This window comes from Tribolium castaneum, chromosome 8 (assembly GCF_031307605.1).
Source record: "Tribolium castaneum strain GA2 chromosome 8, icTriCast1.1, whole genome shotgun sequence".
NCBI classification, from domain to species: domain Eukaryota; kingdom Metazoa; phylum Arthropoda; class Insecta; order Coleoptera; family Tenebrionidae; genus Tribolium; species Tribolium castaneum.
The window spans coordinates 7,864,945-7,877,679 of NC_087401.1; the positions used below are offsets into that span (position 1 = coordinate 7,864,945).

Below are 12,735 nucleotides of genomic sequence, written 5' to 3' on the forward strand. Positions count from 1 at the left end.
TCATGGGGAGGTAATTAACTACAGATTACGTAAGTATGCAATATTTCAATACATTCAGACCCTTTTAAAATTGGCTGGGAAAATATGAAATAGACAGATAAACAATAAAGCAAGTTAAGTTTGGTTATGCTCAAGCGGAATAAAATTTTTAATTCGCTCTTTCAAAGATACAACGTTATTCAGTACAAATTATATTAAAATGATGTGTTCAGCAGCAAAATTATTCATTTTTTTCCGTAAAAACGACTTTTAACCTCATTAGAAGGTAATAACTACAGATTACGTAAGTATGCAAAATTTCAATACATTTGGACCCTTTTAAATTTGGCTGGGAAAATATGAAATAGACAGACAGACAATAAAGCAAGTTAAATTTGGTTATGCTCAAGCGGAATAAAATTTTTAATTCGCTGTTTTAAAGATACAACGTTATTCAGTGTAAATTATATTAAAATGATGTGTTCCGCAGCAAAATTATTCTTTTTTTCCGTAAAAACGATTTTTAACCTCATTTGGAGGTAATTAACTACAGATTACGTAAGTATGCAAAATTTCAATACATTGGGACCCTTTCAAATTTGGTTGGGAAAATATGAAACAGACAGATAGATAATAAATCAAGTTAAATTTGGTTAGGCTCAAGGGGAATAAGATTTTTAATTTGCTGTTTTAAAGATACAACGTTATTCAGTGTAAATTATATTAAAATGATGTGTTCCGCAGCAAAATTATTCATTTTTTTCCGTAAAAACGACTTTTAACCTCATTAGGAGGTAATTAACTACAGCTTACGTAAGTATGTAAGATTTCAATACATTCGGACCCTTTTAAATTTGGTTGGGAAAATATGAAACAGACAGACAGACAATAAAGTAAGTTAAATGGTTATGCTCAAGCGGAATAAAATTTTTAATTCGATGTTTTAAAGATACAACGTTATTCAGTGCAAATTATATTAAAATGATGTGTTCCGCAGCAAAATTGTTCTTTTTTTTTTCGTAAAAACGACTTTTAACCTCATTAGGAGGTAATTAACTACAGATTACGTAAGTATGCAAAATTTCAATACATTGGGACCCTTTCAAAATTTGGTTGAGAAAATATGAAACAGACAGACAGACAATAAAGTAAGTTAAATGGTTATGCTCAAGCGGAATAAAATTTTTAATTCGATGTTTTAAAGATACAACGTTATTCAGTGCAAATTATATTAAAATGATGTGTTTCGCAGCAAAATTGTTCTTTTTTTTTTCGTAGAAACGATTTTTAACCTCATTAGGAGGTAATTAACTAGAGATTACGTAAGTATGCAAAATTTCAATACATTGGGACCCTTTCAAATTTGGTTGAGAAGATATGAAACAGACAGACAGACAACAAAGCAAGTTAAATTTGGTTATGCTCAAGCGGAATAAAATTTTTAATTCGCTGTTTTAAAGATACAATGTTATTCAGTGCAAATTACTTTAAAATGATGTGTTCCATAGCAAAATTATTCATTCTTTCTGTAAAAACAACTTTTAGCCTCATTAGGAGGTAATTAACTAGAGATTACGTAAGAATGCAAAATTTCAATACATTGGGACCCTTTCAAATTTGGTTGGTAAGATATGAAACAGACAGACAGACAACAAAGCAAGTTAAATTTGGTTATGGCCATCGGAATAAAATTTTTAATTCGTGTTTTAAAGATACAACGTTATTCTGTGAAAATTACTTTAAAATGATGTGTTCCGCAGCAAAATTGTTCTTTTTTTTTGTAAAAACGACTTTTAACCTCATTAGGAGGTAATTAACTACAGATTACGTAAGTATGCAAAATTTCAATACATTGGAACCCTTTCAAAATTTGGTTGAGAAAATATGAAACAGACAGATAGACAATAAAGTAAGTTAAATGGTTATGCTCAAGCGGAATAAAATTTGTAATTCGCTGTTTTAAACATACAACGTTATTCAGTGCAAATTATGTTAAAATGATGTGTTCCGCAGCAAAATTATTCATTTTTTGCCATAGAAACGACTTTTAATCTCATTAAGAGGTAATTAATTACAGATTACATAAGTATGTAAGATTTCAATACATTCGGTCCTTTTCAAATTTGGCTGGAAAAATATGAAACAGACAGTCCGACAACAAAGCAAGTTAAATAAAAGCCGTAAAGAATCTTCTATTTTGATTTTAATTAACCCAAATCTAGTTCTCTAAACTAAACATTAGTAACGGATAATGTGAGATACAAAGCGTCGCGTATGATAAATGTCGTCCTTCTTGATGCAGTGTGTGCTTTGGCCAAGTTGCAGACATAAAATAAATAAATCTAGACTCGTCCAGATGTATAAATGTATGTTCTTTACTATTATTACCGTTGTATGAGACGAAACGTGATTTAATAGCGTGTTTGCGGCCAAATAATTGTCGCTTAAACGCGTACTTGTTTTAAATTAATTGGGGGATTTACCTGAATTTGGCGGAGGAAGGCGAGATAAGGGCGAGCCGAAGGCGTGCAGCCGATCAGACACGAACTGTGACGACGGACAGTTCTGCAAAAAAATTATTAAATTATGAAAAGTGGTGGCAGGTGCGTAACACGAAACCATAAATCAGCGCTTTTTGCAATCAAATAACATCATAATATTTGCAAAAATGCATTTAGGAGTGCGTTGTTTTATAAGTTGCCAAGTGTACCAATTATTTTCGAACAATAATAGTTGAAATTGTAGAATTGCCAAAAAAACTGTATTTTTTATGATTGAAGTCACGTGTTCAATTAACACTGTTGTAGTTTGAATCTGGTGGGACAAAATGTTTCGATTTTCAGTAATTTGGGAACGTTGTCTGGCTCGGGTCCAGGATGTGTGCAGGCAAAGCGACAGACATTGGATTAATCGTCGCAACTAACGGACAAGATTCAGATTAAATTCCTCCGCTTTCATAACAGTATTAATGTGAGCCAAATTTATGCCTAGTGCAATGCCTTCCATGGACGATTTATGGGCGGATTAAGCCGTTTTCATTTCGGTTTAGACAAAAAAACAGAGCATTTTTTTGGTTCGTTGTCGAAGCTTGTAAAAACGTAAAGAAGACAATTCAGAAATTTTAGGGAATTATATTTGGAATTGGAATTCCGACATCTTCCTGAACTTCGAAATACTAAGTTTTAGAGTTCATCAAAATTTTAATTTAAGAAGGAAGTGAATAAAAAAAGGGATGTAAAAAATTCAAATGAAAACAAATAAAACTCGTAAAGGCGAAAGAAGGCAATTTAGAAATTTTGGAGAATTATATTTTTTGTGGATAAGTTCAAAGTTAGAATTCTGTGATTTTCTCGAATTTCGAATTTCTAAGATAGAGTTTATCAAAATTTTTTGTTTTTTTTTGTTTAAACTTAAATCAAAGGAAATGAAATTCGTAAAAACGTAAGCAGATGATTCTGAAATATTGGAGAAATATATTTTTTGTGGAAAAGTACAGAGTTAGAATTCTGACATCTTCTCGAATTTTAAATTTTTAATTTAGAGTTTATCAAAATTTTTATTTAAGAAACCAGCTATTAATATAAGAAAAGAAGAAATTTGTTTTTTTTTGTTAAAATTTAAATCAAAGCAAATAAAAAACGTAAGGCAGGCTTTTCAGAAATTTTGAAGAATTATATATTTTTTTTGAATAAGTACAAAATTAGTATTTTGAAATCTCCTGCAATTTCGAATTTCTGAGTAGAGTTTATCAAAATTTTTATTTGAGTAAGTAGTTAATCCAAAAAAGGGAAAATTTTTTGTTTGTTTCTTGTTAAAACCTATATCAAAGCTATTGAAACTGTTAAAAACATAAAAAAGACAATTCAGGAATTTTGTAGAATTATATTTTTTGTGGATAAGTACAAAGTTAGAATTCTGACATCTTCCTGAATTTCGTTTTTTTAAGTTAGAGTATTACAAAAAAAGAAGAGAATTTTTGTTTTTTCTTTGTTAAAACCTAAATGAAAGCAAATCAAACTCTTAAAGCAATTTAGAGACTTTGGAGAATTATAATTTTTGTCGATAAGTACAAAGTTAGAATTCCGACGTCTTCCCGAATTTAGAATTTCGAAGTTGGAGTATATGAGAATTTTTATTTAAGAAAGTAAGTTAATATAAAAAATTGAATTTTTCAGTTTTTTTTTAATTCAAACCTAAATCAAAGCTAACTAAAGTTGTAGAAACGTAAAAATGGCAATCGAGAAATTTTGGAGAATGATACAATGTGTTTTTAAATGATTTTCATCTTGTCGTCTGTAAATTTGATAAGTAATATCAGGAATACCGGTTTATAGAATTAATGACAGGCATTTAGACACCGAATATTACTACTTTCCATTTATTAAGTCTACCAATTTGGAAATAAGCTTTGACAAAAAAAGTGTTTTTTTGCACAGTATAACAATTTAGTTGCAATTTAACGACATTTTTAAAATTAATTAATTGACAATTTGTGAATTTTACAGTTGTCAAATTGTTAAAAACCAAAAACCTGACAGATATTTAAATATTATCCACAAATCTGCCACAAAATCAAATATGAACTACTCTTTCGACTAATTTCTGTTCTAAATTTTGTCTTGAACTTCGCGAAAACATCAGAAAATTTTTATCAAGTTTTGATAAACTATGTCACTTAAAAGATAAAAACCATTTGATCTTAACATTGGACCAAATGCTCGATAGGCGGTTATGACGTCATAATTTCAAATTTAAATCGAAATAACTTGAGTTAGAGAGCAGATACAGAGAAACAGTTTTCACTACTGTAATAAGCGTTTTCATTTAAGACAAAGTTGTCTTTTAAGTTGCCAATGCCTATAAGTTAAAAAAAGGGAAAAAAGTTACACGAAAGACTTTGTATTTTTGTTTGGTTTAGTTTTTATGTTTTGGTTTTATGTTGAGTGTTTTTAGGTTGATTATTTAAAAAAAATACAAAAAATAATTGCTTTTTACGAAAGAAAGCAAGAACTAAAATATAAATTTTTTGTGTGTATTTATGTCAATATTTTTTTATTTATTTTATTTTTTTATTTTTATAAAAAGCAGTAAACAAAAATATCAATGTCATAAAAAAATAATTTTAATTTGAAGTAGGCAGGGTAAAAAATATTTAAAAAGACACAAAAAAATTAAAATATTTTTTGTAATTCGCCGCCATTTTGGTCTCATGAAACTTATAATAACCTATGAAAAAACTTATGAAACTTTTTTTTAATATACTATTATTCTTCGACACTGTCAAAATTTACGATTATTTTCCTGTGTAATAATCTCTGCACGACTGTTAGTTGCTGGGTTATAAAAATACGTTTAGCAGAAATCCTTTATTATATCAAAAAAAAATGCATATATCCTTAGGGCTTTATTAAATTTTTGGCGTTTTAACGTGCTTAAATTTTTCTGATTCGATTTTCGTGCGTCTGAATGAAAAATCACCGAATCCCTCATTTGAATGATCAAAAGTCACTCAAGGAAACGTAACGCGTCATAAATAATCCATTCCGATTTGATGGATTAAACCCAAACAGCCAAACTAATGTTTCAAGCTTGCAAAGTCGTACAGTTATGATTTATTATTCATCAAAATGTCTAAGAGACAAAAAGCAACTGTTGCTCCCTCCTCACACACATTTCAGCGGTTTTCATCCAATTTCATTTAATTATTACTACTATCGAGTCGATTTAAGCGCTTTTGTTGCAATAATAAAGACAATTTTGATTCATTGTTTCGATTCCGCGCTAAGATGATTTATAAACGAAACTTATTGCGAGTGTTGGAAATGTTTCATTTCAGGGGAAGTCCCATAGGTGTACTGTGAGTGTATTACGAGATAACGTAATCGAAGAGAAGCCTTTACTACACGTTCGCTCGATTATTTATAGACGGATGAATATGCACATGATGTGGCTTTCGTCTCGTGATGGGTTATTTGTTACACGAAAAAATTATCTTATTCAAAGCCAACATTATCATATTTTGGACCAAAAATGCCAAAGACATTATCTCCCTATTAGGTTTTGTTGTATGAAGAGTAAAGTAAAATAGACCAGTTTGGAAATTGCTTTCCAAACAAGTTTTTTTGTAACGACTCTTTCAAAAAAAAAAAATTAATATTTTTTATAATTTAGTGTTGTTTGCTACATGTTACATGTTTGTTACATGTAAACCAATTTCAAAGTTAACTAGATGAGAATCATTTTAAAACACATTGTATTAAAAACATTTAATCCTAGAGTTCTTTTGTATCGCAAAATTCTTTTTAAAAATGGTATTCTAAATAAAAATAAATCAAGATTCCGTTTTTATAAATGTGGACAATAATAACTCTGACAATGACGATGTATATTTGCGATATACAGGGTGATGCTTTTAAAGCAGTTAGAAATTTCAAATTTTATGTACGACCTAAATCAATCATTTTGAGTTTAACTATTATTATTTTTAAAATGGCTGTTTTTTCGGAACTACATGACATTGACGCCAACTTTAAAATTTTAAATAGTAATCACATATTCTTATTGCATTTTTGTATTATCTTTCTCAAACTAAGTAAAATTTACCCAAGTTGATGGTACTTATCTGTCATACTTTTTGACATATGTCAATTTTTTTTTAATATAAATGCCTATAACTTAATTTTTTCGAATAGAACGACTCTATTTTCTTAACATCAATTGAAAAAACATCATCGAGATTTATGGTGATTTTTATTATCACGTCCTTACCTGCCTCTTACAGTTTTTGAAATAATCACAAAAAACGGACTTTCCTTTGTAATTTTCATCGTTAATCAAGTAGCCCTTCAAAAAGGGTTAACAATAATCAAACTTTAACTTTTCATCTAGTTTTTAGGTGGTTTGTTATTGCATAAGCATCAAAACAACAATATTTAATTATGGTTAATTATAACTTTTCAGTTTATTTTTTACAAGATTTTATACAGGGTGATTCTTTAATTTAGAGTCTACATTAGAAACTTTTTAACTTCTAATAAAACTAGAGCTTGAAAATTTTGTATACGATCCAAATCGACCTCTCCGAGTTCAACTAAATTATTTTCAAAATGAGCTTTCGGAACTACGAGAAATTGGCGCCAATTTTGAAATTTTACATCGTAACCTTTTTATTGTATTTTTGAATTCAACTTTTTAAATGGAATAAAATATACTTAAGTTGTTGGTACTTAACTGTCATAGTTTTTGACATATGTCATTTTTTTTTTGTTACAATGTTTATTTTCAAAGGTTTATTTAAAATATTACTGTTTACCATAAGTGATTTTTTTTTGCATTCGATAACTGAAGTTTTGAAAAGCCTTCTAGAATTTGTCAACTGTCAAAATCCAAAGCTAGTATAAGTTTTTCAAAATTGTTATTAAGAATCGTCAATAACTCAGTTTTTTTAAATGTACCGACCCTATTTTCTCAGCGGCAATCGAAAGAATAATATTATTTATGGTGATTTTTTTTTATATATGGAAATCACAATAAACAGATATTACTTCGTAATTTTTATAGTTAATCAAGTAGACCTTGCAAAATGGTCAACAATTGTCAAACTTTAACATTTTGTTTAGTTTTTAGCTGGTTTATTGTCGAATAAGCAGCAAAACAATAATTTCTAATTATGGTTCATGCTACCTTAGTGAATTATGTAAAGTAACTCAGTCAGTGTGCCATAGAATTTTGAATTTCTTTAATGAAAATGGTGTACAAATCGACCATTTCTTTTAATTAATAGCACAATTTTATCGTATTTTTCTAAAGTTTGTTTGATTAAGAATGAAAATACTGAGCTAAAATTTCGTTTTTAGCGATTATTTGAAATACTGTAAGAGATAAGTATAGAAGATGTTAATAAAAGTCTGCATAAAAATTGATGTTCTTTTGATTGCCATTGAAAAAACATGGTCATTTTATTTGAAAAAACTGTGTTAAAGTCATTTTTTAATCATTATTTAAAAAAATATAGTTTCCTTGGAATTTGACAGTTGACAATCTTGAGAAGATTCTTCGAACCTTTGGTTATCAAATGCAGAAAAATATTCACTTTTTATAAAGGGTTCAAGAGCTGTGATATTTTTAATAAACTCATGGAAATAAAAATTTACCTAAAAAATTGACATTTCGAAAACTATGACAGATAACTACCAATCGCTTGAGTACTTTTTACTCAATTTTAAAAGGCGAATGCAATAAAAATAGATGATTATTATTTAAAATTTTAAAGTTGGTGCCAATATCTCATCGTTCCAAAAGTTCAGCCATTTTGAAAATAATTTTGTTGAACTCAGAATGCTCGACTTGGATTATATAAGAAATTTTAAAGATTTTTTTTTATTAGAAGTTAAAAAGGTAGGCTCTGAAAAAAGCACCCTGTATTTAGAATATCATAATCAAGCAGAAAATTATATTTGACAAAATGTCACAAGTAAATTTTTACTTTTCAGCCATAAAATTCTACTTTTGTGCCTAAGCATTCTTACTTCACTAACTTACTAAAACGAATAAGAGGAATATTTGACGAAATGTAAATATCATTAAGTCGGTACTAGAAGTATTTTTAAGCCTAATGGTTTTGGACATATCTTTTGGTTCTTTTTATATATTTGGATAAAATAGTAAAAGCGAGTTTGTGTGGCTCAGCTGAATTATTTGCCTGACTTCATTTACCTTCGGCATATAAATTATCACTTTTACTACAAGTAACATAATTTACTATTTTACAAAACCTGTAGTATTTTTCGCACGTGTGTGCTAAATTATCAACCCACTGTATTTATGTAACAAATACAATGTATCTTTCCTAACAATAATTACATGTGAACATCTTTATAGCGTATCGCATTGTGGTAGATACACATGGACCGCACATGTTTACAATTCAATCTCACTCCGAGTTTAATAATGACGATTTTAAAAGCTCGCATGTTTCGACATGCTTTTTATTTTGGGCCAGTCGCGCCGATAATTAATCTTTACCCGAAAATCTAATATATTAGAAAACGCGTCAATTAAACGGCGAATTTATAGACCATTTCGTAACGTCTTCTTTTACGACCAGACAGTTTTGCGTTTATTATTTTCATGAACATTTTAATCGCCACACTCGTGTTTGCTTAATATATGGGTCTAGTCATTGTAGCACAAAAGAAAAATCCATACGCTGTATATATGGAAGGGCGCCAAATTTGAAAAAGTCGAATCGTAAAAATGCGACTTTATTGCTTTTTTAAATACTCGAGACACTTACAGTCTAAAAAACGAGCTAAAAATAGCGAATTCAATTTGCACACGTGGCGGAATTCACAAACAAGACAAATGGAATTAATTAGACTTCACATCAAACATTTCATTGCGATGATTTCGCTCAACTATCGATTATGACAAGAGCGATTGCGATACAAATTTAAAAATATAAGAAAAATGATGGCCAACGTTAATATGAAAAATCCCTGAAATTAATATTCATGGCAAGCTACGCGCCCAAATTATGAAGCTGATTGGGAAAATGTATACAGGATGGTCCAACCCAACTCCTGTATTGTGTAGTTCAGTTATTGTTTAAATCGAAGTTTTAATATTTTGTAGATGTTACCCTAGGACACATTTCAGGAAAATATTTTTAATTATACAGAATGTCTCAAAAAAGTATGACGTCAACATAATAACTTTTTAATGGCATTCTATTATTTTTTGTGCTCATTAGCATGCCTTTCTAGCTTTTTAAATGTCTCTAAAGTTTTTTTTAATCGATTTAGGAATTACAGTTACAAAAATGAAAACCAAAAAAAAATGGTTTTACACCTTATATACAGAGTGTTCGCGAAGTTGAAGCGTTCTTTTTAACACGAGATAACAAGCTATGGAAATAGTTATAAATAATATTATGACCTAATATTTTTTGGGACACTCTGTAAAATCAAAAATATTTTCGTAAAATATTTTAGAGTGTAAATAACATCTAGAAGATATCCAAAGTTCAACTTTACTAATAACTGAGCTACGAAAGACGAGACCTGAGTTGACCAGTTTGTATACAGGGTGTCTGTTTTTCGAGCTCGACCACGGGGATCTTCGGTATTATAAGAGATACCAGAAAACCAAAAGAACTAGACATTTTTAGCTAGATCGTTCTTTAAGCAATTTTTTAAAAGGAACCTAAATCTGTCATCGTATTTTTCAAGGCGTTCTTGATGTCAAAGTTACAACACTCAACTACTTTGGTTTTGCTTATGGACGCCATATTTGACTTTTATATTTATGAAAAGTATTTTTATTTTTGATTACAACGATGTACCACATATGATATTTATTTATTTATTTTTACCACATATGATCGAGTTTTACATACTGATTAGAATTGAAGTATTTTGCGAAGAGTGCTTTGGAAAAAACGCCAACAATTTTGTTTTTAAACCAATTAGATTTTGGAAGTTTAAATAAATTTGGATCTGGAAGGTTTACATTTCCGCCAAGCTTACTTATTTAAAAACTAAACGACATCATAAGATAGAAGTTTATTTTTTGCAAAACAAAACAAGACAAAGTTATAAAAATTCTGCTCGCATATTTAATAGAACTGTCAAAAGTTAGTTTGTTAAACAAAATTATTGGCGTTCTTTTTCCAAAGCACTCTTTACAAAAACGCTTTTTTCTTCTTTTTCTTTTTTTTCCGTTCTGTCATATCATGTGATACATCGTTGTAATCAGGAACAAAAAGACTTTTAAAAAATACAGATATTAAATATGGCGTCCATAAGAAAAGTTGAGTGTTGAAACTATGACATCAAGAACGCCGTGGAAAAGATGATGATAGATGTAAAAAAGTGCTTAAAAATGTCTCGCTTAAAAATTTTTAGTTTTCTTAGTTTTCGCTTAAAAAAACAAAAACCAAAATTACAAATTTTTTATTTTTTTTTCAATAATTCAAAAACTTAAAATGACACATTAAATTTTCTTTTAGGTAATTATTTAGCATAAAAATGCGCAACTTTGCTCTAACTTAACCGTCTTCGTATCTCATAATAACTGAGATCCACATGGTGGTGCTCTAAAAACGGGCACCCTGTATAGAGAAAAAAAATGTGTCAAAGAAATGAACAAAGTTTGTGTCGTAAAAACCCTATCAGCGAGTTATTGGAGATTTATTTATTAACTTGTGAAAACTTGGTTGAACTTATAAATTGCGGAAACTTAAAAAAAATTGTCTCCGAAATCACCGTTCATTACTGTCGTTATTTCAACGCATGTTTAAAACGCTATAAAGTTGGCATTTGCGCGTAGAGTGGCTGTCAACATAGCAAAGTTTTCGTTTTGTAAACTGGCTCGTATAGCTTTCAGCTTAAGCCGACGCAATTATAAATTTAAAGGAGATTACGTGGCAGAGGAGCACCTCTGGAGAGTCACGGTGTAATTGGAGGGTCAGCTTATGATTAAAAAATTACGAATTTTGCGAAACTTACAACGTAATTTGATGTTGTTGAGATGATGTTTTCGGCTTCGGAGGGTGACTTTGCTCCCTGGAGGATCTCCTCCAGGTATTCGATGTACTCGATGGCGCTGCGGAGGATCTCTACTTTAGGGAGCCGTTGGCCGGGGTTGTTGCAGGTGCGACGTTTTAGAACCTCAAACGCTTCGTTCACCTAGATGTTAAAAATTCAAATTAAAAAAAAATTGCACAGTCGGCCTCCTTTACGCCGAATTTTCTGGTACTCAAATGATTCAATATTGTACTAGGTATACGAAAGTTAATATTTATGGCCTATTCGATAACTCTAACAGTCAAACTTTGATAAGCTGAATATCCGATATTTTGAGCTCTTGATAAACCCTCTGTATCAATTTATATCCCACCATTCACACTTCAAGTTTACTGACATTTTTTTACATATTTTTGCACAAAACAACAATTAAACATCATTTATATTAGAGTGAGATAAAAAATTATAAATTATGAATATTAAAAAATATTTTTTGCTGACAACTATATAGGGTCTCCGTTTTTCGAGCTCCACTATGGGGATCTCAGTTATTATAATATAGACAATGTCGTTTAAATTAGGGCAAAGTTGCGCACTGTTATGCTGAGCAACTATCTGAAAAAAAATTTGTGATTTTTGTTTTTTTTTTAAGCGAAAACTGAGAAAACTAGACGTTTTAAGTAAGACATTTTTGAAGCACTTTTTTACAAGAAATCTAAATATGTTATCGACTTTTCCAAGGCGTTCTTGATGTCATAGTTACAACACCCAACTTTGTTTTTTCTTATGGACGCCATATTGCGTCATTATACTTGTATTTTTTAAAAGTCTATTTGTTCCTGATCACAAAGATGCATCACATGATATCAACGAATCTTACATGTTGATTAAAATTAAGAAAAAAGCGTTTTTGCAAAGAGTGCTTTGGAAAAAACTTTTGACAGTTCTGTTAAATATGCGAGCAGAATTTTTATAACTTTGTTTTGTTTTGTTTTGCCAAAAATTAACTTCTAGCTTATCAAGTCGTTTAGTTTTTAAATAAGTAAGCTTGACGGAAATGTGAACCTTTTAGACCCAAATTCAATTAAACTTACAAAATCTAGTTTGTTTAAAAACAAAGTTGTTGGCGTTTTTTCCAAAGCACTCTTCGTAAAAAAATTAATTCTATTTTGATCAGTATGTAAGATTCGATCATACCATGTGATACATCGTTGTTTATCAGAAATAAAAA

At 29.7% G+C, this 12,735-nt stretch overlaps 1 protein-coding gene across 1 annotated transcript in view; it reads right to left on the minus strand.

The window, feature by feature from the left end:
• nau (nautilus) overlaps nt 1-12,735 on the minus strand; it is a 29,756-nt gene that overhangs the window by 13,397 nt on the left and 3,624 nt on the right. Inside the window, exons 2-3 of the mRNA XM_966932.5 lie at nt 11,487-11,666; nt 2,463-2,544 (exon numbers count right to left, since the gene is read on the minus strand). Coding sequence (XP_972025.3) covers nt 2,463-2,544; nt 11,487-11,666 — 262 coding nt within the window. The remainder of the gene's footprint in view (nt 1-2,462; nt 2,545-11,486; nt 11,667-12,735) is intronic.